The sequence below is a fragment of the Myripristis murdjan genome, chromosome 16 (assembly GCF_902150065.1).
Source record: "Myripristis murdjan chromosome 16, fMyrMur1.1, whole genome shotgun sequence".
In the NCBI taxonomy this organism is placed as follows: Eukaryota; Metazoa; Chordata; class Actinopteri; order Holocentriformes; family Holocentridae; genus Myripristis; species Myripristis murdjan.
In genome coordinates this window covers 6,045,221-6,073,197 of record NC_043995.1, presented here as the reverse complement: position 1 = coordinate 6,073,197, position 27,977 = coordinate 6,045,221, and the positions used below count along the sequence as shown (strand labels likewise).

Genomic DNA, 27,977 nt, shown 5'->3' with positions numbered 1-27,977 from the left:
CTGTACCCATATTCAGATGACTCTACACAGTGCAGGGATAATTTATAAAGAAAAGATTCTACTTTATGGTGCAGATAAGCATGGGAAAAAGGATAAGGTTACTGTGTCTGATCATGTAGACCAGTTTTAAAGTTTTTTTTTTCTGGCTGTTATTTCACTGTTCTGTCTAATTTTGCTGTGGTTGGACAAACCTTCCCATTCACTTCAAAGAGAGTGTGCACAAACTTTGGGCTGATGCTGTATATGTCACTGGTATGTATGTTTATGATTATTTATGTTTCTGAAGATCAAGAATAACTGTTTAATGGCCATAGCACCGTGACCTGGGAGACATTTTGATTTCCTGGCAGGATATTAATTTCTGCAGGGAGAATTCAACTGTGTTTACATGACAGTTAAGGAAATGACTTACTGGAGAGAGTCAACAGATACATGTGGGTCATCGATCACATGTCGAGAAATGCCCCCCGATCACTGTCCTTCATAGACTTCTTATTTACAGTAATTGTTTATTTGTCAGGGATCTGCTATTCATTTTGTGGTTGAACAGCACTGTGGCACTGGAATCAATAAGATCCTAACAGGCACGGAGCCAAAGACTGTAGACAGACACATGAAATGGTGGAACAAGGTCCTAGGACACAACACTGAACAGGCAACAGGCTTCCCCTGTCCTTGTACTGTCCTTATGGTTCCAGTAGGGGGCACCCGTTCTCCCCTTTCAAAATTATTTCACCCACTTACCATCATTTGAAGAATTTACTTGACTGGATTTCTTAAACTGGGTTCAATTTGCTGGATGTTTTCTGAACTGTAGATATAGATTAAGTTGAATCAAACTGAAGCAGTGAGTGATATTGATTATTTCATGACTGGGCAGGAAGATGTCTGGCTCAATGACAGCAAACTCATGGTTATTGTTGAGACACAAAATTGGTGATTACATGACCTTTTTGGTTTTGGGACAATATGTTTTACCACTAGGTGGTGCTCTGCAGTCTGTTCAGTTTCTTTCATGGATGCTGATCTGAGTTAATCTGCTTACTATAGATTACTAAAGCATCTCTAGTCTTCAGGTTGTCTTGGACTCATGTTGTTTAACTTCAGTTGTCTCTCTGTTAATGCAAAGAAAATCCTCATTTGTGCACAGAAGCTTAAGCTGCTGGGCGTCGTTCACTCGCAGTTGTCTGCAGCTTTCAAAATTCATTTCAGTGGCAAAATAACCAAAAAAACAAAAAAAAACCTATAATAAAATATAATCATGAACAGGTGGAACACACACACACACACACACACACACACACACACACACACACTCAAAGAACAGTCTGCACGCCAAAGTTGTTCCCACAGTTGGTTCTTTTATAGAAACTTAACAGACTCGTTCTGTATCTCTGACCAGTGCAATCCACTATGTTTTGTAAAGCTAAACGTACAAATCAACAGTTTATCGTTAATTATCATAATGCCATCTGGTAGCAGTGTATGGCTATATCTGACATTAAAAGCACTGACAGTGGGTTAGGATGGTCACAGTAAGCAACTATTATCTACATCAATGTTTATCTTATAGATACAGTACAGACAATGGAAAAGGTGAGAGACACTGAGACAAATTATGTGGACACTTACATTAGGTACTTTTTGGTAACAGGTCTGCATCATGATTGGAGTCAGGGCACTTTCAGTTCAGTCAATGAAATTGGTCAATGCAACTACACTCCAAAAATAAAGCAATCACTCCCAATGACATTTTGGATAAGAGATTTTTCATGTTGAAGAGTTTTCCACATCTCAGTATTGGGGAAATGTGAATCAACTGAAGTGAAAGTGACAGTTTGTATATAAGGGACACTGGATAGCAAAACTTTGTTTGTGCACAAATGTGTGTGTGTGTGTGTGTGTGTGTGTGTGTGTGTGTGTGTGTGTGTGTGTGTGTGTGTGTGTGTGTATGTGTATGTGTGTGTGTGTGTGTGTGTGTGTGTGTGTGTACAGGAGCATTCAGCAGATCAGTAGCCCAGGTGTTCACGCAGAAGGCATCACACCTGGTTGCAGGTACTCAGCAGACTACCTCCTGTTGCTCTATAAAACAAAAGCCACTTATTGGATGTCACAAAGCCAGCTCCCGCCCCTCCATGTTATATCTATTGGTTGCGGATCCAGGAAGTCATTGTGTTGCCAAGCTCTGGTTGGCTCCTAGCACTCGCTGGCACGACCTGGAAACAGAAGATTTAGAAAGGTGAGCCTCTGAATTGAACATATGGTTGATATTCACTCCTTAAAAATGTAATACACTGGCTTAAATGCAAAATTTCTTACTTTTAGTTATGGATTATTTCATATACAGAATTGATGTTAAAGTGTTAATTTATCAAGTTTGAGTGTAATTCAAACTTTTATGTTATGAAAAGCCTACAGATGCATAAAACAATGTTTACAGGACAGCCGCAATCAAAATCTTCCTTCTTCCTTTCTGCAATTCCAACAATGAAATTATTCCATATCTATCTATGTTCAGGTTAATCCTATTTCGATACCACTGAACTGGAGAACAAACAAGCCCCCACCAATTTCCCCTCTACCGGCGCCCCTCTGGCCGCTAGAGGCCCCCTCCCAGAGCTGGCCATGCTGTGCATGGCACCTTTTCAGCAAGCAGGGGTGCCTGCATCTGCATAAATAATAGAAAACTGCTTCGCGGCGCTGCTGATTTTTTTTTTTTTTTTTAGTGCTCGTGCTGCCCCCCCATGTGACATGAAAAAATGCCCCCCCGGGCGGCTGCTTGCTTTGCCCATGTGAAAAACCGCTACTGTGTGTGTGTGTGCGTCAGAGCATCAGAGTCATGATGGAAATTGCCTTGTCAGGGCGGTCCGTCCCTTTAGACCAGCTCTGGGCCGGTAGGCGTTGTGGTTCTCCTAAAGGGCCACCTGTTTATATCTAGTCCAAGCTGTGAATCTGAACCTAGCTCCTGGGTTTACAGTGGTTGCAAACACAGCCTTCATCGTGGATCCACTATGCACTAGTATCACAGAGGTAGAAACCCCTCTACCTCGTCTACCCTGTAGAAACCATCACAGAGGTCCCTTGTCCTGCATTTATAATTTGTTAGTGTTAGAATGCTAGAGTGCTAGAATACATCCAAAGAATTAAAACCCTTAAAATCAGTAAACAAACAACAGTAAAAGTCTACAATAGTGAGTTTTTAAAAGACTTCCCCAGATCTCCTCTGACAGGACATTCCTCAGCTGAGAGGCTGGAACAGAAAAGGCCCGGTCACCTTTTAGTTTTGAGGTTTGACCAAGGAACACCTAGGACTGACCCACCAGAGGATCTTGGGCTGCATTAAGGCTCACAGAGGGTCAAGGGGTCAGCTATTTTCTGGGGCAAACCCTCTGCGAGCCTTAAAAGTGATCATTCAAACTTTAAAATCCACTCTAAAACAAACTGGGTGCCATTTAGGTGATTTTAAAACTGAGTGATGTGATGTGTTCTCTCCTGTTGGACCTGGGTCTCAGTGTGGCATGTCGAATTCACAACGTTACGCTTGACGTGATAACTGGTGGATTACACTCCCGCATGTAGCTGTAAGGCGTAGGTGGGTCTATCACACACTTTGGCATGATGTCTGGTGTGTGCTGGGGCCAACAAGCTTTCATGTATCTTGTTTTACTACAGTAGCAGCACCCTGCATCTGCAGTATCCTGGAATAGTACCGCAGCAAACAATCACATCTGTTTTAGCAGAGTCCCTACAAATGATTTTTCCATCTGGACGACTGGCAACGTGCAAGGGTAAAATCTAATTCCAGACCTTCGCTAATAATACTAATGCCATCCGGAAACTGCCTCTGTCTGTGTCACTTTTACATATTCGGCTTGCTTAAGGCCCTCTGGTCACCGGCTGTGTCACCTGCTAACGTAGCCGCCTCATGTCTCTGCCTGCCATGCCGCTCTTTATCTCCCCTCCCCTGTCTCTGCCTACCAGACCACCTGAGTCCCACCACCTGTGGAACAGCACGATCCACTGCAGCTCATTCAACATAACACAGCCATTTCATATTGCGCCCGTATGTGTGACATCAGGTCATTCACAGTGGAACAGATGGAGCGAGTAAATATAACCTCGGACCACGGCAGGCAGTTGATCGGATAATGAAATCATTGATTCATGAGAATAAAACAGGCCATGAATCTGCGTTGCACAAGAATGTTAGATCTTTCTTGCTTTGATATTTCCCCTGTTAGTTTCTGATCAATGTTTACACAGTTGTCATATCCTCAGAGTTTGAGAGCCAAGGGAAGAAATGTTCATTGATACTGCAGGTGAATGTGGGCTACCTTGGTCGCTGAGCATCTGCTGAGCACTGCTTCCTGTCCTTCTGCTGTGAGGAGAGGGACAAACGTAAGAGGGGAGGAGCAAAACCAGCAGTCTTTTCTACCACATTTACCTTTCAACAAAATTACATAACTGTACAAATTATGATTGCACAGAATATTTTAGTTTGTAGTGCAGCCTCACCTCTTGTTCTGGTTGAACTTGCACCTGCAGTGGCCACCTGCAGCAGGAAGAGAGACAAGAAACAATGACAAATTCAACAATGACATAAATCATATATGATGTTTGCATGTGTACGTGTGTTAGTGCTATCCAAATCTGTGTAGATGCATGCCTGTATGTGTGTGTGCCAATCTGTTAATGATGGTCTATGTTGTTGCTGTCATGCAAAATGATTCCATCAAACACCACAACAGCACAACAAAACAAGACATCAACAAATTTAGAAGAAAAAATGTATGTGTTTTTGTCTTACTGAGCAGAATGGTGATGCCGATGAGACAAAGGACGGCAGCTAGAATCAGGCCTCCAACACGTAGTCTGTGGTAGTCTGCACAAACAGGACACAGCAAGTGTTATGGCACTGGCATTACAAGGAAACTACAGCTACACCTCATAAGTGCTTTGCAAGAAAGTCAATCAAAAACATAAAATCAACAGACTATGTAAATCTGTAAGAAACAGTTTATACAAGTGAATTAAATTTACACATCCAAAGCTGCTCAGGCTGCATCGCCTCTTGATGACCATCTTAATGACATTTCTGCATCGTTTGCAGGATCCACTGATGCACAGAGAGGAGATGAGCTGCCACACTCAAACCCATTTATCTGCTTTTCCAAAGAAGGGCCATAATAATTACACTTAAAATACAATGAAAATGTAGGAAATGTGATATATATTGTGTAAATAAATTGATCTGATACAAGTTAACACCTTCTCCTCTCCATCATCCTTTTAATTTAGGATTAACGGCCCTTTTTCAGTCATACAGAGGATCTTCCCACTTCCATCACATTAGAAAGACATGAGATGACAGTAGTAAGAAATAAAGAAATAGATTACCGAAGGTAAATGGGTCATCTTCCGCTGCAGGGACACAAACACATGAACAGGGTCAGTGAAAAGCCGTCACAAACAGCAGAAACATTAGGAAACAGAGAAACACCCAGACATCAAATAATGACTTAATAAGGTAAACAGTACAAACTGAGATGGGCATTCAGCCAGTGGCCTAGTTTGATTATCTGACTAATGATTGACAGAGCCGACCATCACATCAATGCATGCCAAATCAAGTCAAAGCAAAGCAATGCCACTTAGATGGCACTACAGTCAACAAAAATAAATAGTTCATTCAAATTACGTTGCATTAACATGAAAAAGCTTTTGTTTAGATGTTTGTCTCAGATTGTCTGGTAAAGTGAGGGGTTTACAGATCCAATCTTACACCTCCCAACAGCTCGAGGGCCATCCCGATTATTTTCAAACGTTTGATATTTAGGATTAAAAATTTGGACGATTATGTCGCTACTTTCTGAGCTGGACCTCAATAAGCAACAATAAGCAGTTGTACGGGTGTGTGGGACAGCTGAAATGTCTTGGAAGTGTCTTTCAAGACATGGAGATAAAAAGAGAAAGAAAGCTTGTGAAGTGCTGTATTGCTACTTCTGGCATGATAATCTTAATAATGTCCAGTCGTGTGTGATGCACCATTATTTTCAAATCCTGCAGTGTGTGCATGTTCAAGATTAGAGAGCAGGTCATCTGTGAAGATTCTCCTTATGTGCCTGATGCAACCCGATTCAAAAATCAGTTAGGATTTTAAAACTCCTGTAGTCTGATCTAAGCTTTAGAGGAAAATGCAGAACTTTAAACTTTAAAAAACGTACAAAGTTCTGAAAAAGTTGCTAAGCACGGGACCTTTTGGAACTCTGTATCAGAACCATTTTATGTTCTATATAAAATATTTTGAAAGGTCTCCAGAAATGAACAGTAAAGATGCTCTGTGCAGTTTCTGCATGCCTTCACTACCTAAACTCCTAAAACCTCCTAAAACAGACCAGACACCAACGGATGAGGTATACCGATCAAACAAAAGAGACAAGTGAAAAGTTTGAGTCCTTACAGCTCTTTTCCTCTGCAAACACCAGGGACACAACTGCAAAAGATCAGACAGACAGACACACGTTAGAAGGAAGGGCAGCAGGCCTATCATTTTACTTTCACGGCTTTTACCTCTGAACAGGCCGGTCCAGCAGGTAGAGCTGCATAGAGGAGCTGCATTGTGGGTAAAAATACTATAGGCCTGTAATTTCTATGGTTTCACTGGACAGTTTAGCATCACACGTTCTAACCAGCTGCACTCATTTTAGTTTTAAATGATTGTTGCATACCGTTTTTCATCTGATGTGATGTTTCATCCTTTTTAAAACTGATCTAATCAAAGGACTTTGGCGCAGTCTTGACATAAGATGAAGTGCATTAAAGTGCTGGTGCCTTTTACGATGGAAGTCAGCGGTTGCAGCCTCAAAGTGCTGCACAAATGAATAAAAGGCCTCTGTAGGAGCACATAAATCTTTGCTCTGTTTACTGGAAGGGAAGCAAACACTATCCAGATCTAAGTGTTACATAAACCACCATCTCTCTCTGTCTCCTTCCAGCGTCTCCCTGATCCTCTTTGTTGGAGAAGTGACACGGCTCGCATAAACCCTGTTCCTCTCTCTCTCTCTCTCTCTCTCTCTCTCTCTCTCTCTCTCTCTCTCCTGTAACACTTGAAGCTGTGGTGGTTTCACCTTTTCTACCCAGTGGAGTTGCTCTGGACTCTCTCTGATTTTAGTTCATCGGGGAATTTGTTTCCTTCCACGTCACTCTGGGACAGACGTATTTATTCAGAGGAGGCAGACGGGGCACGCCGGCGGGGATTGAACATGTGACCTGAACTGCTGCCTTCTCTCTGTCTCTTTCATTTCATTTTCTGCACTAAAACAGGTCATGAAACTTGGATTCCTAATAAGAACTTGGTGGCATGTCATTATAACAATCTAAAAGTCCAAAATAAATTTCCAAAACTTACAAAGAGGTTGACTGAATGGCTGGTTCAGTGATTTGACTGATAATAAATGATCAATACACTGACAATGGACTAAGAATTATTTGCATTGACTTTTTGTGTTTTAAATAAGTAGTTCATTACTAACATATTCCAGGATTGTCTTGCTGAGCAGCTTTCTGGTTCATTTTTTTTAAAGAAAGTTTTGTTTTTACTCACTTGTCATCAACACCAAAGCGCAGATCTTTGACATCTTGAAGCTCTGCAGGCTGTTTTACCTGAGGAGATAAAGTGTGTGGATTTAAAAGTTACATCAGCATCACTTATATCAACATCAGCAACATTACCAGTGAACCAGGAAATATGCATTACACAGGACTGATGAGCATGAATGCAATTTTTGTACATGATTTTGTACTGTAAGGCAGATAATCAGAACTTTTATTGTTTGTGTTTGCTGAGCACAGATGTTCTTCCCAGCATCGGCCTGCTTCACACTCAAGCATTTGCCAGGTAATTAGAAATTACTTTGCCATTGTTTGATATTCCTTACATGGTTTTGTCCTAAAATGAGATATCATTTGAAAAATCTGTCACATAAAGTCACAAAATTATAAACTACAGCACAGCATACAGCACTTTTAATTTTATTTTTAGGATTTTAATGGCAAGGTAAATCGTGACACTCTTTATTCTTAGATTTTAATAATGAACTTCAATAACTGAATGAAAATGAACATGTCATGGCTGCAATCACTGATATCATTATCAAACTTGTTTTTCTCAGTGGGGTCCCAAGTACAAAATATCTCTTCTTATAACACAAAACACATTTTCCATGCTACAAAGGCCGTTCTTCCAAAGTTCCTGGTTTTAAGCAATTACAGCATATGACTAATGAACAGGGTTTCATTCCTGTGGCCGTAAAGCACCACAGGCAGGCTACGGGAGCACAACAAGTTAGAAGTGGTTCAATTTCTGTCCACCCCTTACAGGAAATGGCATGATAACTAAACAACAGTGGTATATTTCCCAGTAACGTATGAATACTGGAGACTGAGATGTTCAGTTCTGACTGCTGAACAACACAAAGCCACAAGAAGACCCCAGCTGGGCTAAATAACATTATCTGCTGTTCCAGCGGCACAGGTAACTAGATTTAAACTGCTGCAAAGCCCAGTGTGTGTGTGTGTGTGTGTCTAAGAGAGAAAGAAAGAGAAAGAGAGTGAGACAAGGAATGACAGAGAGAGTATTGTAAGTGCAAGTGAGAGACAAATGAGAAAATGAGCGTGTTATGAGCCACGCACAAGAAAAAGAGGGTGAGTCTGTGTGTCGGCTATATGCAAAAGAGTGACTGTGTGTGTGTGTGTGTGTGTGTGTGTGTTCGAGAGCTTCTTCTCGAGCTCCAAACTGGCTCGTACCAGCCAACACAGTCAACAGAGGGCCTGATGCAACATTTTGCCTTTCTCTGTTGTTTGATGGTTACTGGATGCCCTTTTACACACAGATGAGCACACAACACTCATATCTCTCTCTCTTCCACGCTCTCTCTCTCTCTCACACACACACACACACACACACACACACACACACACACACACACAGAGGAATCTGGCATAATTTCGATGGGCATCAAGTGGTCTCTCTTTCTCTCTTTTACTCTCCTAGAAATGTGATCTGATGTTGATGGGTGTAAAGTGCTCTAATGGGGCCTTAACAGGAGGGAAAAATCCCGCTCGCTATTGCATTACACTGCAGCCATGTGAGAGCACCACAGCTTCAGTTGTCTTTTTTCATGTTATTTAAATGTTTTCCTTTGGTTTACTGTATGCTTACTGGGCCATAATAAGCAGCTGTGATACTTATATTACAGAGTAGTGTGTATTCATTCATATGCACATGGTGCAGGTCTCCTGAAGTGACTACAGTTTTCTTTTATTGTTGTTTCCACATGCCACAACTGATAAAGAAATCCATGAAAATATTATTAATGTGCACTCACCAATTCAGATCTATTTCTGTCTCTAATGTCATTCTAATCTCATCTCTACAGTCTAGCTGGTGAGTGATATGTGCTTTGTGCTCCTGTCTGACATTATCAGCTGAACTGAAAAAAGCCTCTCGATGCCCAGTCAGAATTTACATTATTCAGGCTGTTATTATCCTTAAAGGAACAGTTCATGCAAAAATTAAAATGACAAGGACTAGTATTACTATTCATACAGGACTAGTTTTACCTGAGGACCCCTAGAAATTTGTAATAACTGCAGAGGTTGTCGATGATCTTAATCCAGTGTGAATCGACCATATCAATCATTTGTAAAGTAAAAATTGCAGTGCAGCACACACACATCATCTGATAATAGTCCTGCGAATTGCGAATTGGCATCTCAGTAATTTGGGGCGTTTTTTTCCGCATTTTTTTCCTCTGCACCTTTTTTCTGTCTCTTTATGGAAGCTGCGACCGAATGTTTAAATGAAATGAAATTTATACATAACAGCGACATGGGTGCAAATTCAGGAGGCTCATTTAGCTACACAGCATGGAGACCATTTCACAAAAAGAGCAAGCTCAAATTAATCTGAAGAGTGAAATCTCAAAAGATGATGAGATGGATGACACGCATGGCAGCGTGCGGTAAGGAACATTTTTCTCTCAACAGGCTCAACACAAACACCTTCAGTGCTGTTGTTGCTGATGTTACATGGAGCCTTGACATTTTCAGTCACATTGATAATGTCAGTGAATTCCAGTAAAACACAGATTTGCTTATTCCATGCAAATGCGCCACATGAAACACAGATGTAGGGTGGGGGATTTCTAAATCACCCGAGGTCCCCAGGTAATACTAGTCTCACGTAAATTAAGCCTTAAGACACCTGACCTGCTATAAAGTGGCACAGCGGTGAGTAGATAATGACACACTTATCAATTTTGGGTGTACTGTTCCTTTATTTTTTATTTATTTATTTTTTTTAAAAAGGGGTATTACTTAATCTGTGTTGCCTGGTCTGCACGCTGCGTTCACTGCCATGTTTTATTCCCTAGAGGCAGCAGCAAGAGCGCGTGCACTGGCTGGGGACACGCCCTCAGCAACAGAGCAGTGATTTTCCACGTACTGCCCTTTTCCACTTAGAGGAATTCAAAGTGAAGAGCAAACACACCCATGGCCATTACAAACAGGCCTTTACACATGTGGGTACACATACACACACACACACACACACACACACACACACACACACACACACACGCACACAAAACTTCAACTCCACGAGAACATGAGGCCTAAATCTTTGTGTATATGTGAGATGAACACTTCCTGCTCTGGCCATTTGCATTATGGAAATCTATGTATTCAAATCAGCTTGTCAGTTGGACCGGTGGCCTTTTAGAGCAGCAATCTATTATTAAGTCCCATCACATTCTGCTTAAAGCTGGAGCTTTATGACTAACTGGCGGAAAAAATATTTGACTTGGAACAGAATGTACTGTTCCATCGACTGTCTAGGAGAACTGAGATATCTTTATGAAATCCACAGCTGTGATAACTTAAAAAAAATGACTGCTTTGATCAGAACAAAGACATAAATGTAACAGAGCAAAGGCTGTCTAAAAGGTAGACAGAAAGGAGGCCAACAGTAACACTAAAGAATCGGGGATCACAGTAGAGTCAAAGGAGGTGGCTGCCTCCTCTGCTGTTGGTATTTGGGACTTGGCAGAGCGAAGGAGAGAGGAGCAGGGCGTAGGTTTCTCTCCTGGTGCCTCTCCACAGCAACCCGAGGGCAGGCAGGGGGAATGTCGAGGATGGGAAACGGGCCAAGAAGCACTCGAGGATGGTTTACCTCACATCAAAGGCACACAGAGGGACAAGAGACGGAGGGAACGGACAGAAACAGGAGAGAGGAGAACAGCGGAGAGAGACGGACAAGACACAGAGGACAAACTGAAGGGTAACAGTGATCAAAAGGGCAGGCAGAGGAGACGAGGAGGAGAGGGCGAGGACAGGACAAGTAAAAGCTCCTACTTGAAGATCATATTCTAAAGTAAATGTTAGCGCAGGGCGGGGCCAGGCGGAGTGCTGGTGGTGTGCATTCATGTCATTGTGTGTGTGGTCATTAAAGTCACAGTGAAACAGCAGTCTGAGAGCCTCTCGCGTCTTTAATTTGTTCTATTTCCTGTTATGAAAGGATGTTGGGGTGGGACATAATGCACAGAGGCAAAAGTGTCAACCAATGGGACATCAGCCAGAATTTATTGTTAAATAGGTAAATATTCTGGCATGGAAAATAAACAAGGTGGTCATTTTTCATTTCAGTGTGACTTTAAACGACACAAAAGTGGCCTGGTGGAAAAAGTGAATTTAATATATTGTAATAATATTCAATAATATATAATAAACTGTATATTGTGTATGATGTGCCCACAGATGTCTGTAGTCACCCTGTATCTTTGCCATCCATGTTCTAGGGCTGCAATCAGTTATTTTCAATATTACTCAATCTGTGGATTATTTTCAAAATGACACGCACATTTTGACTTTAAATGATTAATAATAAGATCAGACAATCAGCATCCTGGAGCACCAACACAGGCTCTTTGGCCATAATCACAAAGCAACCATTTTTGATCACAAAGGAACCAACTTTCACTTATAATTGATAAAAACTGATATAATAAAACATTCTAGGCAGCAAAGGCCTTTATTTAAAATTAAAGAATGCTCTCTTGTGATTATGGCTAATGAACCATTTTTCTTTAAGAGTAGTCTCTCTTCCAGCAGGCCTCTGGTCACAGATTCCCTGCGGAGCCACTTTTCCACTCTCATTGGTCCCGGGATAAAGAGAGCTCTGTTCTGGCCTAGTCACGCTCCTCTGCCTGTCTCCGACTGTCTCTTCATCTGCTTTTTTTTTTTTTTTGGTTTGTTTTTCGTTTCCATCTCCGTGCATCTCCAATGTCCCTGGATTTGTCCCTGCATGTCTCTTTCACACTTCCCAGGCTTCTGTCTTTGAGGCCGTCTTTCTCTTTCTCTTTGACCACTTGTCCACTCTCTCTCTGCTTCTTTCATTCCCCGCCTTTGTCTCTCTTTCACTCTTTTAAGGACATCTTTCTCCCTCTGTGATATCCCCAAAAGAATCACTTTTTTGTTTGAAATCAGTTTCCCTGTTCCTCTTTTGCTACGCTCTCACCTCTCTCTGCCTCCACTGTTCTCTCGTCTCTTTTCTTCTTCTTTCCTGTTTTCACCTGTCATCCTCTATTCCCCCTTTCCTTGCCCTTTCACCCCTCTCCTCCTGAATACCTCAATATCGGTATCGTGACAATACTGTAACAATGACTATCTGTGCTTTCACCAAATTTCCATAATGACATTTTTAATAAAAACTCATTAGTAATATGGACATGATGACCAAGGAGGTAGAGAAATAATAGACCTACAAAAGTTTCGGAAAATGACACCCCTTTACTGTAATGCAGCCTTTAAAACCAGGAAAAGACAACACTTTTGCCATATCACGTTATTATGATATCCAAAATCCCAGACAATGTCACAATATCAATGTAATATTGATTTATTACCCAGCCCTATTTCACGCTCATGTTCACTGTCATGCTCTCACGCTTCCATCCTCTCCTCCACATCCACTTGTGAGATTATGCAATAACCTTCAATACTGTTTTAATCATCAGTTCTTGACTCATCCAAGCACCCACCCACTTACTGACACATTAAATACGTTTTTACTTTTGAGTCAAGCTGCATATTTAATTAAAAAAAAAAAAAAAAAAAGCTAATTACAAATTAAGCAGCGAGATGTTGCGATGAAGTTAAGGAGCACGGTGTATAATCACCATTTTCCATCCCAGTAATCCACCACTCACTAAACACTGTGTTCATAATGTAATACTCATTTCTACATTTACCTCCCTCCAGCCTCACTTTCTTCATATTTCTCCTTACTCTATCTCTCTATTCCTTAAACATCAACACTTCTATGTGCAAAACTATTTCAGTGAAGCAATAAAACATGCCTGGGCCTCAGCAGTTCAACACTTGGAGCCTCAACAGCAGCTGGTGGGATGAGTTTCGCTCTACAGGCCGGTGGGTCCTCAAGTGCGATCTGAGTGTTTCATGCAATTTGAGGAATAGTCTGGTTTCTGACTGAGTTCATTCAATAGAAGTTAGCTAAGTGAGAGTGTGTAATACTATCTGTTTAATCCATGCTTTTACTCTGTCTGCTGGTAAAGCAATTTAGTACCAAGGAATTTGCATTAACACAATCATTACAGACAGTGCAACCCAAAAAATGTTGCCATTTGAAGTTTCTGTAAACCAACAAATATGTTGAAATGTCAACGATCCTGAACCAAAAATATGTTGCATATCAATGTTTAGACTAAAGGCTCATTTTTCATCACTGCCCACATACGCTCATGTGTCCTTTATGTTAGCGTGGATGTTAAACAATAAATCCACTAGAGGGCAGCACAGAGTCCAAAGTTTCTGACAACAAACATGGTGACGCTGGAGGAGGTCGTAATGATGGAGCTGCTACAAAGAGGCAAAAGCAGAGGAGGCGGTGGCGGTCTGAAAGGTCATTAAACACATCACGACAGGAGGACGGGGAAATTCTTTTCTTTTAAAAAGTTATTCTTCATGTCTCACTCATAGACTGGTCTCATTTTGGCTACACTGCTTCGCGATTTCCGGTGGTACTGTATCTATCTCTGTATCTACCTGTACGTTTCCTGAGAAAATGCACAGATACTGAAGAAATAAACGCAGAATGCAAATGAAAAAATGTGTCCTTTCAACATACCCTTGCTTTGCAGAAACACAATGTGCCAACATTTTATTCCTGGCAACTGAGCTGGACAACGAGGAAAAGATGTAGGTCTAAAGAGAGAGAAATATCTCATGGATCTATAGTCATGAGTGCTAAATTGCTTGAAACTTCAACCAACACACACGCACACGCACAAGTATGTGTCTAAGTCAGTAAGCCTGAGCTGCTGTGTTTTATCCCTACAGAAGAAGTTGGGCTTGACTGAGGGAAAAAGAAAGTCTGTTGTAAAATGTCAAACACTTCACAGAGAGAGAGGGGACAAAGCAGCCAGGTCAGCTTTAACCCTATAAAGCCTGAACTATGAAAGAATTTATTGAAATTGAACCCTTTATTTCATCCTATTAAAAAAAAAAAAAAAAAAAGATTGTTCAAAAAATATGTTATTACCTACGATTTTTCTGCTGTATCATATATGACAGTACTTGAAGTGCCAATGGTATGGTCCAGGGTGAACAGGGGAAGTGTCCAAAGGTATACAACAGTATTTTGGTCAAGTATTGATTAAACTGAAAACAGAATGTGTTATTTGATAACGTGTGTCATATATGATACAAATGGCTTTATAGGGTTAAATCTGACAGATATATAGTACGTCTATAATGCTTCAAGATTACTCAGATGAACAAACACACACACACACACACACACTGCCCTTTGTGTCACTAGCGTTTCACTGTTCAAATTGCCACGATGGGAAGCAGAGCCTCCCCTCTCAACAGCTGAGCGGTTGTGAGGTGAAGAGAGGTATGAGGTGCATGTATGTGTCCTAAATGTGGCCCCACACACACACACACGATAAACTCACCATTCACTTGTATGCCAACACCAAAGAATGTGAACGCATTTTATTCTCTGTGTGCTCTGACCTTATCTCCCAAATAACACTGCTTTTGGAGTATCGTGTTTGTGTGTGTTTCCATGTTCCAACACTCCACCCACCCCTTTGACTGATATTGGTGTGTGTGTCTCTCTGTGTGTGTGTGTGTGTTCCTGTACAGCACTACAAAGGCAGCTGCCTATTCTCAGTGGCATGTTTTATTCCTAAATTAGCAGGCACTGGATTCCTGTGTCCAGCAACGGGGGACACATCCTTTCCAAGCCAGACACACACACACACACACACACACACACAGAAGGGCCTCTGGTACAGGACACTAAACACAGTACAATATAAACCTGCTCAAAACTGTGACGAATGTCCTTTTATCACAGCTGACAAAGTTTTTCCTACATTCAGTCCCTCAAGCACATTGTCACTTTGTTTTTTATTTATTTTCAGGACTAAATGCCTTGATCTGTGTCTGATGAACTACACAACCTTCAAATGTATTCCTGAATTAACACAGAGCGGGCTGCTGATCTTTGTGGCTGCTGTTTAGCTTCATGGGAGCAGCTCCCAGCTTTTGCCGAAAGAGGAGTTTCGGCTGATTCCGAACATGTCCCATCCATTACTACATTACGGAAACATAAGCGAGAGGCTCAGGAAGGAAGAGACAGAGGGCGGGGAGTGACTGGAGGCAATGGAATGATGAAGAAGGAAAGGAGGGAGGGAAGGAGCCAGAGCGAGGAAGACAGGACGGTAGGGTTGAGGGGGAAGAAGGGGGTCATATTGAAAGAAAGAAATTCATAGAGAGTGGGAGCGAGGAAGCAAGGACCGAAGGAGAAAAAGTAGGGAGATGAAATGGGAGTGGAGGGAGAAAAGAGTGTTGGAGCGAGGGAGGGAAAGAGGAGGCATAAAGGCAGACAGTGGGAGTGGAGCATACTGGAGCCATGAGTCACACATAGTAACCACAAGGTTAGCCGTGAGTAGCAACAGGCTTCATGCTTCCAATCTGCAGCCCCGAGATCACTCAGCTGCTGCTTCAGATTCAGCAAGAAGGATGATGGAAAAGGCCTGGGTGGCATATTGATATTGTATCAATGATATGATATGAGACCAGATGTCGTCTGGGATTTTGAATATCATGAATAGAATATGGTGTAAGGGTTGCAATTTCTTGGTTTTAAAGGAACAGTAAAAGAATGCATTTTTTTCTGAGCTTATTAGCCTGTTGTAACTGCTCTTTTATTTGCCTCTACCTCCATAGTCATCATATCCACATTACTGATTATTTATCAAAATCTCTTGTGTATAAATATCTTATGGAAGCACCAGTAGTCCTCCCTACAATATCTTTACATATCGATATGGAAGTTGTTGGTCTCAAAGGTAATGTAGTCTCTCTACAGGCTCTACACACTACATATAGTTAAGTATTGATGTTTGTGTACTGTGTGGAGAACCGTTTCACTCGTGTAATAAAGGACACCAAAACAGAAATTGGAAATTTGAAGCGAAAGTGAGCAGCCAGTACGGTCTCATCTAAATGATAACCCTAAAATTTGCCTAGAGTTTGAACTCTTGTGTGTGCGGTTAGGGTTAAGGGTAAGGGCAAGTGTAAGGGTAAGGTTAGGGTTGGGGTCAGGGCAGGGTCCTGTGCTACTGTACTGAAACAAGTGCACATGTGCAAGAGTGTCTGAGTGTTCTGCAAATCTGGGCAAAGTTGCAATAAACCTTATTGTCAATACGCAGCAAGACAACTGAGAGGCAAATCTAGGGTTACCGTGTGGACACGAGCAGCCAGCAGCTACACCGGAAGCCCCTAAAAACTGGTCCTTGCCTCGAGGCTAAGTCATCATCAGACAATAGCCGATGTGTTCTGAGATTGAAAGTGAACCAAAGTTTGATGTTGTCCATGTGAGCCAGCCCTAATGGAAAGGTTATTTAATTAGGGGGCACCGTTTCCTACCTGCAGTCAAAGACTCAGGTGCAGACGCTCTAATAGCCGGTCTTTTCCCCATGGATGCGCACGCCACAGAGGAAAACTAGCTATATAAATAAAATTTGATTGATTGATTGATTGAATACAAACAGAAATATGAGATGCTGAGTAAACATGAGGGAATACCTACATTACATGTTGAATGGGTGTTTAAATAGCCTCTAACACACTTATCGTATTTTCCATCCTTCATTTACTTCTCACCTTCTATCATTCATTTCTTTCCATTGCATTTGTTTGTCTTCCCTCCTCTGTAACTGTAACTGTAATTACATTGCCGTGAGTCAAAAATAAAAGGCATACTTGAGCTTGATCTCTGTTGAGCTACAAATGAAGGCATTGTGTTCATAAAGGGGCCGCACAGAAGGTCACACTCACATCTCTGATATAAAATCAATGACTTGTTGCTGCCGTTTCTAAATTTGTATTTGTGAGCCACCAAAGTCAGTCATGTGAGCGGAGGTGAGGAGACGAGAGGTGTTAGGCTGCTTCACTTGAGAGAGAGAGAGAGAGAGAGAGAGCTGTCGCTGTAACTGTTCCTCTCTCATCTCTCTCGACTGTCTCCCTCGCTCTCTCTGCCTTTCTTTTTAGGCACTGTGGTCGTGTGAGGACAGGTGAGAGTCTGTCAAACCTCAGTGAGGAAAGACAACTCTCTGTCTCCTCTCTCCTCTCTCTCTCAGCCTCTCCTGCCTCTCTTTTACAAACTCTGGTCATGTGAGTCGTGTTACAGTGCCTGTATGTTGGTCAAATGAAAAAGAGCAGATATTAAACAGGGAGAGATGTGCGAGGAGGATCCATGAAAGTCCGTTTCCACATCAGTGTCAGTCTGTGTGTTTGTGCAGAAGAGTCGGTGAATGAGACTACACAGATACCTTCTTACTGTCTCTGCCTCTCACACTTCACCCTCTAAAACCCATGAAGTCACACATGGGCTTTTATCTAAACCTCTCTGAACAAACTCCCCTATATTTCTTTGAAAAAATATTTCTTAAAAGATCACCACTTTACCCTATGAACATGTTTTTTTTCTTTCCCATCTAAAAAAAGAAAATACATAACAACAACAACAATAATAATAATGATAGACCCCATTTCTCTTATTTTTCTTATTTTCATCCTTTAATCTCTTTAAAATCTTGTTTGTTTGAATTTTTTCCACTTTTTTCCCAGTTAGGGTTAAGATTTTTTTTTTTTTTTTGTTACACAAGACATTATCCAACAAAAAAATGCTTCCTGTACGCAAAACTTGTGATTTTTAAAAATAGCTGTGAAAAGAAATGAGGGGAGTTTTATTCCTTTCATTTCCTCTCATTAAATAAAACTTGTTAAAATATAAGCCAGCCTTTGGGCCTTCGGGGTTTCACAGGGTTAAAGCGATAATTGGCCATTTTGAGTTTTACATCTCACCAACCAGCAGCACTGTTCACACTGCAGAGGCAAAAATACACAATTTGGCTTTTGGCAGTTGAAATAATTCAAAGTCAGACTCCTTAATGGAAGGCAAATTGAATATCAATACTGCTTTTCATCAGTTCAGCTTCAGCTGAACTGATGAAAAGCAGTTCAGCCTGATCATGTTTCTGGAGCATGAACTCGTTGCTGCTCCCAGCTAGCTAGTTTGTTGACTGTGAGGCATGTCTGTGATCAAAATTCAACATTAATATTAATAAAACACATTATGCTTGCTGAGGTTACTGTGGAGAAATCACGATCCCTGCCTCTTCTACAGCACATTTCTCTGATTGTTGAGCAAGGCTGCAACACGGTGAGTCTGCAAAGAAAGCCTCGACTCCACTCACACCAAAATCTGGTATTTTCTCGCTGATGTTTTAGATAGCTGAAACACACCGGGCCACAGAAACTCAAAGGCTGATCGTTTCTAATACATACTGTTTGTCTATTGTCATTTAAATCGGGGAAAGTTGTGTAGTGCAGCATTAACACTTCCAGTGGCTCCCTGTCTTGTTGTTTAAAGTTCGCTTGAGGGAAAATGCTCGAAGCGTTTTGCTGTATTGCCTCTGATGGGCTTCAGCAGACAAGCAAACAGCAGTGAAACAGCACAGAAACCTGTCGAACCAGCTCGCCAGCAAACTGAACTGTAACACAATGTGGCACCGCATTATCCAACACTTTCTGTCTGACAGTGAATGCATCTGTCCTTGTCCGGATAGTCACCTATCTGTCCTTGTGCCATATAGTAGCAAACTGTTATCACCATAATGCTTATCAGCTGGCCTTTTCACACACATGAACACACACACACACACACACACACACACACACACACACAGATGAAGAGTATGCTACTGTTGAGTTTTGAATCAAAGAATAGATTCGTTTTTCACAGACATCTATTCTGTGACACTTGGAAACCGTAGAAATGTCATCAAAAAGCGTAGGACGGTATCATTTCTATACAAAAGCTGTTTAAATACAGCATTTAAAGAGTTCGTTTTTGGGTCTTTTCATACATGAAAATATATGAAAACAATAAAACTGAGGTAGTTGATTTTTTCCCCCAGAAATTCACTTTGACCACTGCCAAGCTGCTCAGTATTTGGAATTACTCCACTTTTTCTTTACACGTGATAGATCTTCTTCCAAAAAGCAGACTTGATGCAGTTTCTTACAGGCCAGCAGTTGGACCAAACACATCAACACACTGTGGCAGCTTTATATCGAGCTCGATTCACTCATAGACAGCGAGGCTTTCATGAAAGTAAGTGATATGAATGATCCAGGCGCGTTACGCACGGCTCTCCGGCCATCACGCACGCTGGCCCGCGGGCGCGTGCCGTTCCATTGTGTTGAGACTGTGGGCTCGAGCAGAAACCCCCATCTGATGAGAACCGGATGACATTAAAACCTTGTAGTGTGCTTCTGTATACTTCAGAATGATCATATCTTATTAGTACACAAGACGGATCTGATCTAACTAAGAATTGGCTGATCCGTGGTTTAGCTTTTCATTTTTAACGACTTAAGTGTGAAAATAGAGAAGTAATTTCTGAGTGTACTAAGGAGTGTTCTACATATGCGGACAAACTTGTTTGAAGCAGTAAAACTGAGCTCAACACTGAGGCGCGCCTGCGCTCCTCAAGTGAAGAAACGCATTTTCCAGGATATTCAGGGGGAATGAACGTCCTAAAAGTCAAAATGTGCGGGAATAAAAAACTTAACAAACCCTCAGCGGCGTATTAACTTATTTTTTAACACTTACCTGTGACGCGTTGAATCCGGATGAGCGCAAGAAAAAAATCGAGGAAATCGCGCACACAGACGGATATAAGACTGACGAGCAGAGACTTTTCTCCACACAGTGCGCCAACACCCTCCCAGCAGAGTGACACTCAACAGGTTGGCTGGCGTTTTGGAAAGGGGGCCGAGTTTAACACACTGGAGTTACAGCGCGGAGGCGACAAGCCCGCTGGAGAATCCTGATCCTGGATCAGTTTGTTCTTCCTAGCGGCTGGAGGAGAGGGGCGTGGAGGCTGATCCCGAGTCAGGGCCGCGGTCCGAGCGGAGGAGGAGGAGGAGGAGGAGGAGGAGGAGAGACCGGGATAATGTTTGCTTGTCGAGAACGAAGATGCCGGGATCTGCCCAATTGGACTGATTTTCTTCCATTCTCCGAGTCCGAGATACATCAGCAGCTCCAGCTCGAACAAAATGACACCAAAAACCATTCAATAAACAAATACATAGATAGATAAACAAACCATTAAAGTAAAACAAAAGCAAATATGATAAATAAAAGGCTATGTAATAATACTAGAAAATCATAATAATAAAAATCAGAACATATTTTCATATAATAATAGTTAGAAAACTGTTGTAAATAAATAAGTGCATGCACTGCCCTTCAAGTGATGGAACATGTGAAACCAGGAACTGCCCTCTCCTCAGCACTGGCAGTGAAATAAATGCGTGTCAGGCTCTTCAATATGACAATAACATTAACTTCGCTCTTTAATTATGACAAAACAATGCCACAAAAAGATTAAACTGCTGTTCAGAATAGTGACATTTATTTAGATTTTGGATATGCATACAATTTGTTTGACAGCGGAAGATTTCTGTTTTTCCTGAATCCACTCACAGTTGAAATGGCTGAGCAGGATGGTAATGTAACTCTACAACACACCAGGCAGCACTTATGATCAGACATCACGTCATGTCCTTGATATCAGCAGATAATGCCACAACACAGAAATGACTAAACACTGCAGTACATTATATCACACACAGACTCAATCTACTGTCCAGCCCCTTCCTACCTACAGGGATGAAGGGCTGCACTGTGCATCTTAAATATAGGTTAAATCTAGATGATCCTGATTCACAGATCAACACAGAGATGTCTCTGAGCAGAATGAATACACTTTGAATACATGAAAAACAGGAGGAAAGCTTGATTTATTTCATCTCACATGGGCCATGCTCACTGATGAAGCCGCGTTAGCATCTGGCAAGACAAAACAAGCACAAAGTGGTTTCCGTTTTGTCTGTGTGTTTGCACAGATTGGCACAGGTGTGATCATCTGATCACGTGACCCTCTTTGTCTGCCATCAACTCCAGCCGCCCCCCTGACCCACCCTCCCCCCAACCTCTCCCCTGCGCCCGTTAACTCCTCTTCCAAGCAGAAACCACTTTGTCAGACACGGTATCAGATTTCACTGCTGTCATCGTCCGATTTTCTACAACGGAAGAAGAGAGAGAAGGGCGGGGTTCAGCGACGTTGGGATGAGATTTAGGGAATTTGAACGAGGGGGGTAAGGAGATATGGAGAGGTGGAGGCGTAAGGAGGAGAGGAATAAAGGAGAGAGGGGAAGGACACGACAAAGACAGATGTTCAAGTTGTGCTCACATGCAAGTAGAGATGTGCACACACACACACACACTCTCAACACAGTCACACAGTCTGAAAAAAAAAGAGATGTCTTACTTGTTCCTCTGGGCACACCTGTTATCTGTTGAGGCAAGCCAGGAAGTGTTACCATGGTTACACACATGTTAGCACACAGTTCAATATATTACCTCCTACATCTATCAAAGAATGTCTATTACTAGTCTGATTAGCCTGAAAGTGATGTGATTTTACATTTGAGAAGAAACAGCTATGACTGAAATGTGAAACTATGATTCAAATGTGACAAAACTGCAACTCTGAACAAGATTTTTTCTGTCTCAACTCCATAACATGTTAAAAACAAATCATAAAGCCTGTAAGTCCTTGTCGTATGTGTCCATACATGAAGGACGCGTTTCCATGACATGGTATCTACTCTACTCGCCTCGGCTCTACCCACTTCTTTTTGTTTTCCCTTGGGTGAAAGTTTGGGATAGTATCTGATAGCGGATTTTGTGGTGGGAATCATTAAAATGTGATGTAAAACAGTGCCAACCATTGATTGGTTAGGGAAAAATAAAACAGCAAAGCCCTGCCTGTCGCTGCTTACAAAAAGGAAATACAAAGAGCGAGACTCGTGAAACTTGTGTCATAGTTGATAATCTATCAATATAAGAAAATATTATTTTCAGCGAATCTCGCAGGTACATTTATATTGTTCATGTGAATGCCATTTCAAATTGGTCTAACTGATTTAATTAAAATAAAACACTTGTGGTAGGAGAAGGGAGGAAAAACTAGTCAACATGGCCACGTGACCGACGATGCTTCACTGTGAGGAGGTACGATCTGCAGTGGAGGACAAAAGTAAAGCGAGTGGACCGAGGCGAGTAAAGAGGATACCTCTAAAGGCAAACAGTTGTAGCACTTACACAGTATGACGCTTATTCCTCCAACCACCAAAAAGCAGGCGCAGATCAGGCCTCCAATCCGTAGCCTATCATAGTCTGGGAGGCAGAGATGTTAGAGGATAAGGGCGTCATGGTCTACCTGTCCTGTCTTTGTCTCTCTCACCTTTTCTATCTCACATTTCAAGCAGAAACACCCTAAAAGTAATTAGACAGTCTAAAAAAAAACCTTTTTTATTAGAGACAATTTTAACCTCTTCAGTTATTACACATGAATCACAGAATCACTGAGGGAGAGCCTTTTCCCTTTTGATTTCAATTTAAATCAATTTTGAAATACTAATCAGATATTTCTATGGTAGATTTTGTGGTGTCACATTTGCAGTGGGTACTTTGACAGGCAGATTTTGAACACTGATTCATCACGGTGTTTCTTTATATGATATATGAGATTATAGATAAATAGATAGATATGTACTTACTGTAAACAAATGGATCTGCAGAGGAAGGGGAGAAATGGAATTAGTAAGGAACACACAAACCACTTGTTTGTCCATTTGGCTATGTGGTGGGGCTGCACGTCTTTCTGAAGCATACATTTTAGGATTGTGGGCTGAGATTTCCCCATTTCAGCATCTTATTATCAACAGTGGATTGATTAAAACTCATAATCGTTAAAAAAAATGACTGTGAAGCATGCACATAAACACATTTAAATATGGCCCTTCTTTTTTTAGGGCATTGCTGTGCTTAAAAGGCACTCTGAGGTTGACTGTCCCGTTACTGCTGATGAAAGACAAACTGTTTTGCTGATGAATGGGGATTTGTGCGCGTCATCAGTCTATTGTTATGGAGACGCAGAACTCTGGCAACCAGGCCGGTGTCTTGACAAACTGGTTCCACAACAAACGCGCCTCAGAACAAGATCAGACGAGAGCAGAGCCTTGGTCTTACTTGCTTCAGTTTCCGTGAAGAGGGCAAAAAGCACTGTGGGGGAGACAAAGAAGAGACGTTGTTTTAGTGAGAGAGTGAGTTGTCTGCTTTTAATATCATCGGTTTCCTGCACAAACTCCCTCCATATGTGTTTTAAGATGATAATTTGATATTAAACACTCAACATCTCTTCTCTCTCAAGTAAGTTACAGAAAAATCCTTTTGAAGAAGTCAAGGTATAAAAATAAAATTCAGTTTTTAAAGCAGCAAAATGCATTGGCCTTGCGGTGAACATCAGGTGTTTAATTTCCAACCTTTGTATTTATCACACCATCACATCAGTTGCAGTCATTTGATCACATCACTGAGGACATGTTTTTATGGAAGTTATTTTGCCTAGAGTCAGTGCACTACTATCAGTTCTCCAATTTCATCATTATTTTATTTATTTCGGTGAGTGGCAGCAAAACTGTTTCCCATAGAATAGGACCTGTTTCCTTGCCTTGACACCCAGACAAAACTAATGGGAAAGTTCATTATAAATGTTTGAAACAGACGAGCATAAGTGGGGAAACCAAGTCATTTTTCACAGTTCCTGGTGGAAAGCTGACTTTTTGAACATTTCCGCAGGGCACTGGTGACGTAAAATAATGTAAGGAATCGGTTCTCCCTTTTTTATTTACCTGCCGTCAGAGCCACAACGGTGTGGGGTCCCATCTTCTGCACAACTGAGAGAGAGAGAGAGAGAGGGAGGGAGAGAGAAAGAGAGAGGGAGGGAGGGAGGGAGAGAGAGGGAGAGAGAGAGAGAGAGGGAGGGAGGAAGGGAGAGAGAGAGAGGGAAGTGAGTATGACAGAGTGAAAGAGGAAGTATGAGGGAGACATTTGGTGGGATTTTTTTTCATGTTCAGGCTACATCAAATGTCATTTGTTACTATTTAATGATATGCTGCAAAAACATCAACGCCATGCATCATTTGCACAAACTGACAATGAAATGATTTCTTATCCCCTTAGACTCACTCTGTCTTCTCTCTCTCTCTCTCTCTCTCTCTGTCTCTCTCTCTCTCACACACACACACACACACACACACACACAAACACACAAACACACACACATGCCCTCTGGCCTGCAACAATGTCCTTGTGGTGTGAGGGAGGTCAGTGTCTTGTCAGCAGGGATGTATTCTAGTTGTTTGCAGAGTAAACAGCGGATCATTTTTTGTCTTGGGGCGAAACCCAGCAGGCCACAAGACAAATTTTCCTCCAGAAAACCTCATATCATGTGCTTTCCTGAGAGATTTTTTCCCTCATTCCTCCCTTATTTCAGTACACAACTTTCACATAACATCTGCATGGCACAAAAACACGTTTCTGTGGTGAACGAGTGAGCTAGGTTTGGTCTTGTTTCTCGGTTTATCATGAAGGTCAGTGCAGACTCACGATCAGTCTGTTCTTTGCCTTGTCTTATCCATATGTGAGCCATATTATAGGACACATGAGACAAGAGCCTTTGGTATCAAAGTACTTTGTCTATTGACTGTGCTCATCACCCTATCTTATGAAAATAACTAGTAGATAACAAGCTCAAAAACCTCTTTAACTTCTACCTGATCTTAGACACCCTTAGGCCTGCGTGGAACTTAGATCCACTGTGTTTTGGAAATTTAATGCTCACCCCCCTCTAATCTGCTCTGCTTCATTCTGGCTAGAACTAGTTTCCCTTTCCCAGATAGTTTCTTTTCCCCCTGTCTGTTGTTGAAAGCCAGCTGTCTGTAATAAAGAGAGAACAAGAATCTAGCTTTTTTTTTCTTTCTTTTTTTTTTTTAATTGTCTGAATGGACAATAAATTACTTGTGCAATAGTTTCTCTCATGACATTTCTGTATTAAGCAGCTTAAAAACCACTGTCCATCCTTCATTTGTTCATCATGTTTTGCAAGCTTTCCAGCTAGACATTAGTAAAACAGAGACAAAATCAGACTCTGTATTGTCCTGTTCTTGGAGCATCATCTTCCTCCATGGCCTCTCCACTTGCCAAAAGGTCATTCTAGCTATCAGTGCGTATGACATCAGTGAAGGTCAAACTATGCACAGGCCAGTCTCCTTCAAACCCCATGGCTTAAATGCCTTGCATTTCGCTTGTCAGACAACTGGAAGTTTTATAAACAACTACATTTAACAATTTCTTTTCAGAGTAACAAGTTGAAAGCCTGTTATGGTATTCACAGTAGCTTGAAGCAATCCTAGTCCCTTGGGCAATATTACAATATAACCCTCTCCATTCCCTTAATATGATCCTTTTAAATTGTCTTAGTCTTTAAAAGTGACAGTGACACTCACACAATGTTGGAAATAAAAGTAAAAGCTGACATCATCAGTCAATTTAAAGGCTCACATAGATGCATTTTAGTCATTTTTGTCTTCTCGAGGTGCAGTCATGTTTGTGAGGAAATGTTTCTGCATTGATGAAAAATGAGCCTCACATTGTCATCAACAAAGCTGCAACAATTTCATTATCTGTGTTTGTTCTTTAACCACTTCATGACAAACTTTGTGTTTTGTCAAAAGCAATTTCTAAAAGACTTTGGCTTGACTTCACTGTGGTTTACCTGAGAAGCAGCTCATTGTGTGTACATGACTGCTCAGGGTCAGAAAAGCTCAGGCCTGACCTTCAAACCTTAGTAATGTCCTCTCTAACCCTCTGCCTGTGCTTCAATGGCACATCTGCTGAATCACAGCAAGGCCATTGAACATTTCATTTCATTTCATTTATTTATTTATTTTACTCAGAAGCCAAATTAAAAAGTGTGCCACTGTTTCTGTTGCGGCACCAATCAAAATGAGGCATGGACCATGTCAGGAAAATGACAGAAAGAATACAATAAGGCATATAAATCACTAAAATAAAACCAATTTTAAATGGAATGAAGATGATTGGATTATACAAATGTACAAAGAAATAAATCGATGTTTAAGGCTTGTTTTTTTTTTTTATCAATGATTTATCAATACAACCATGATGCCGCCAAAGCGATTTAACAATTCAACATAAGTTTTGGTAAATTCTAATCCTCTACATGCTGTGAAAACAGATTTTTGACAATTGAAAAGACATTTTGACAGTAAAATCTGAAAGTGTTCCAGTACAGTATTGGCTACAAGAGAATTAGGGCCCTTACACTCGGCTGCTACACAGAAAGGTGACCTTGATCCCAATGCTGATTCCCATCATCCCTTGCTGCTTACCTGAGCTGCAGGTTCAGGTGTGGATGTGTGAGAGAGAGAGAGGAAGGTCTGGAGCGACTGCCAGTTTAAATCTGCGTCGGGTTTCTTTTACCTGGATAGGCAAAGTTTACTCCTCCTCTTTGTTTATGATATAAACTTAAGTGTGTATGCATGTGTGTGCTGTGTATGCATACGTGTGTGTGTGCGCGTGTGTGCTGTATGTTATTCCATAAACATTAGCGTGTGTGTGTGGGAGCAAGAGGTCCTCGCTGTTTGCCACAGAGATGCCAGACTTTATTCAGTTCCTCTCTACACACCAACCACAAAACCTCACACTAAACCAACACAACAATATATATTTATTGCAAAAGCAAACAATTCTTGCAAAACTCTTCAAACTCTTTAAAACACTAGTGTTTTTCGTCAATCCAGTACACACACACACATACACACACCTTCAACCTTCAACCTTCAACCTTTATTTATGTCCCCAAGGGGGGCAATTGGTTTTGCAGCAAGAACACATACACAAACAAACAAGCACACAAAGGTTACAAATATACATATAAATATAAATAGCACAATGCAGAGAGCAGAACAGTAAGTAATCAAAAAGCCAACAATGTGATGGCTGTAGGATTAAATGAATATGTATACCTATTAGTTTTGACAGTAGGCAGGGCTGGACTGGGAACCCTTTTCAGAAGATGGCCAGTCCAGCCCTGCCAGTAGGGAACCTGGACCTGGAGCCAGAGGGCAGGGGCTGAAACTCAGAGAACAGGGGACTGGTGGCATGGATGCTTCTGGCCTTCCTCCCCACCGGTCTAGTGAACAAATCTGACAGAAAGCTCTGCTACCTTGCTGCTCAACTTAACTATCCTGTTACGTGATTTTTTTTGGATCTGATATTAAGGCTCCCATACCAGCACAATGAAAAGGTGAGCACAGACTCAATACTTCTTGCAAATTAAGCATGTCGGTGTTGTCATTAAAATTCAAGTTTTTATCAATAC

General features: G+C 41.4%; 2 protein-coding genes across 3 annotated transcripts; both read right to left on the bottom strand.

Moving 5' to 3' along the window:
• Window positions 1–1,343: 1,343 nt before the first annotated feature.
• On the bottom strand, window positions 1,344–20,458 carry fxyd3 (FXYD domain containing ion transport regulator 3). 2 transcript variants are annotated; one of them, XM_030073463.1, is made up of 8 exons: window positions 20,273–20,458; window positions 7,604–7,662; window positions 6,461–6,493; window positions 5,398–5,421; window positions 4,808–4,882; window positions 4,516–4,552; window positions 4,335–4,378; window positions 1,344–2,216 (listed from the first exon to the last, which is right to left on the bottom strand). In XM_030073463.1, the coding sequence occupies exons 2-8, from the start codon at window positions 7,635–7,637 to the stop codon at window positions 2,197–2,199; spliced, it is 267 nt and encodes an 88-aa protein (XP_029929323.1). In that variant the 5' UTR covers window positions 7,638–7,662; window positions 20,273–20,458; the 3' UTR covers window positions 1,344–2,196. The 2 variants fall into 2 exon arrangements, with proteins under 2 accessions (XP_029929323.1, XP_029929324.1); XM_030073464.1 differs by having other exon boundaries at window positions 4,335–4,375; window positions 20,273–20,427.
• Window positions 20,459–21,055: 597 nt separating this feature from the next.
• fxyd11 (FXYD domain containing ion transport regulator 11) lies at window positions 21,056–27,046 on the bottom strand. The gene is made up of 7 exons (XM_030072427.1): window positions 26,986–27,046; window positions 24,424–24,468; window positions 23,762–23,794; window positions 23,290–23,304; window positions 22,832–22,906; window positions 21,996–22,020; window positions 21,056–21,747 (listed from the first exon to the last, which is right to left on the bottom strand). The coding sequence occupies exons 2-7, from the start codon at window positions 24,455–24,457 to the stop codon at window positions 21,717–21,719; spliced, it is 213 nt and encodes a 70-aa protein (XP_029928287.1). The 5' UTR covers window positions 24,458–24,468; window positions 26,986–27,046; the 3' UTR covers window positions 21,056–21,716.
• Between the last annotated feature and the right edge of the window lie 931 nt (window positions 27,047–27,977).

Coding starts and splice junctions, on each gene's coding strand:
- fxyd11 (XM_030072427.1), bottom strand. CDS start 24,457: ATGGGACCCCACACCGTTGTGGCTCTGACGGCAG. Junction 23,795..24,423: donor CGTTGTGGCTCTGACGGCAG/GTAAATAAAAAA, acceptor TCTCCCCCACAG/TGCTTTTTGCCCTCTTCACG. Junction 22,021..22,831: donor AGGAATAAGCGTCATACTGT/GTAAGTGCTACA, acceptor TTGCCTCAACAG/ATAACAGGTGTGCCCAGAGG.
- fxyd3 (XM_030073463.1), bottom strand. CDS start 7,637: ATGTCAAAGATCTGCGCTTTGGTGTTGATGACAA. Junction 4,883..5,397: donor AGATGACCCATTTACCTTCG/GTAATCTATTTC, acceptor CTGTTTGTGCAG/ACTACCACAGACTACGTGTT. Junction 4,379..4,515: donor AAGTTCAACCAGAACAAGAG/GTGAGGCTGCAC, acceptor CTCTCCTCACAG/CAGAAGGACAGGAAGCAGTG.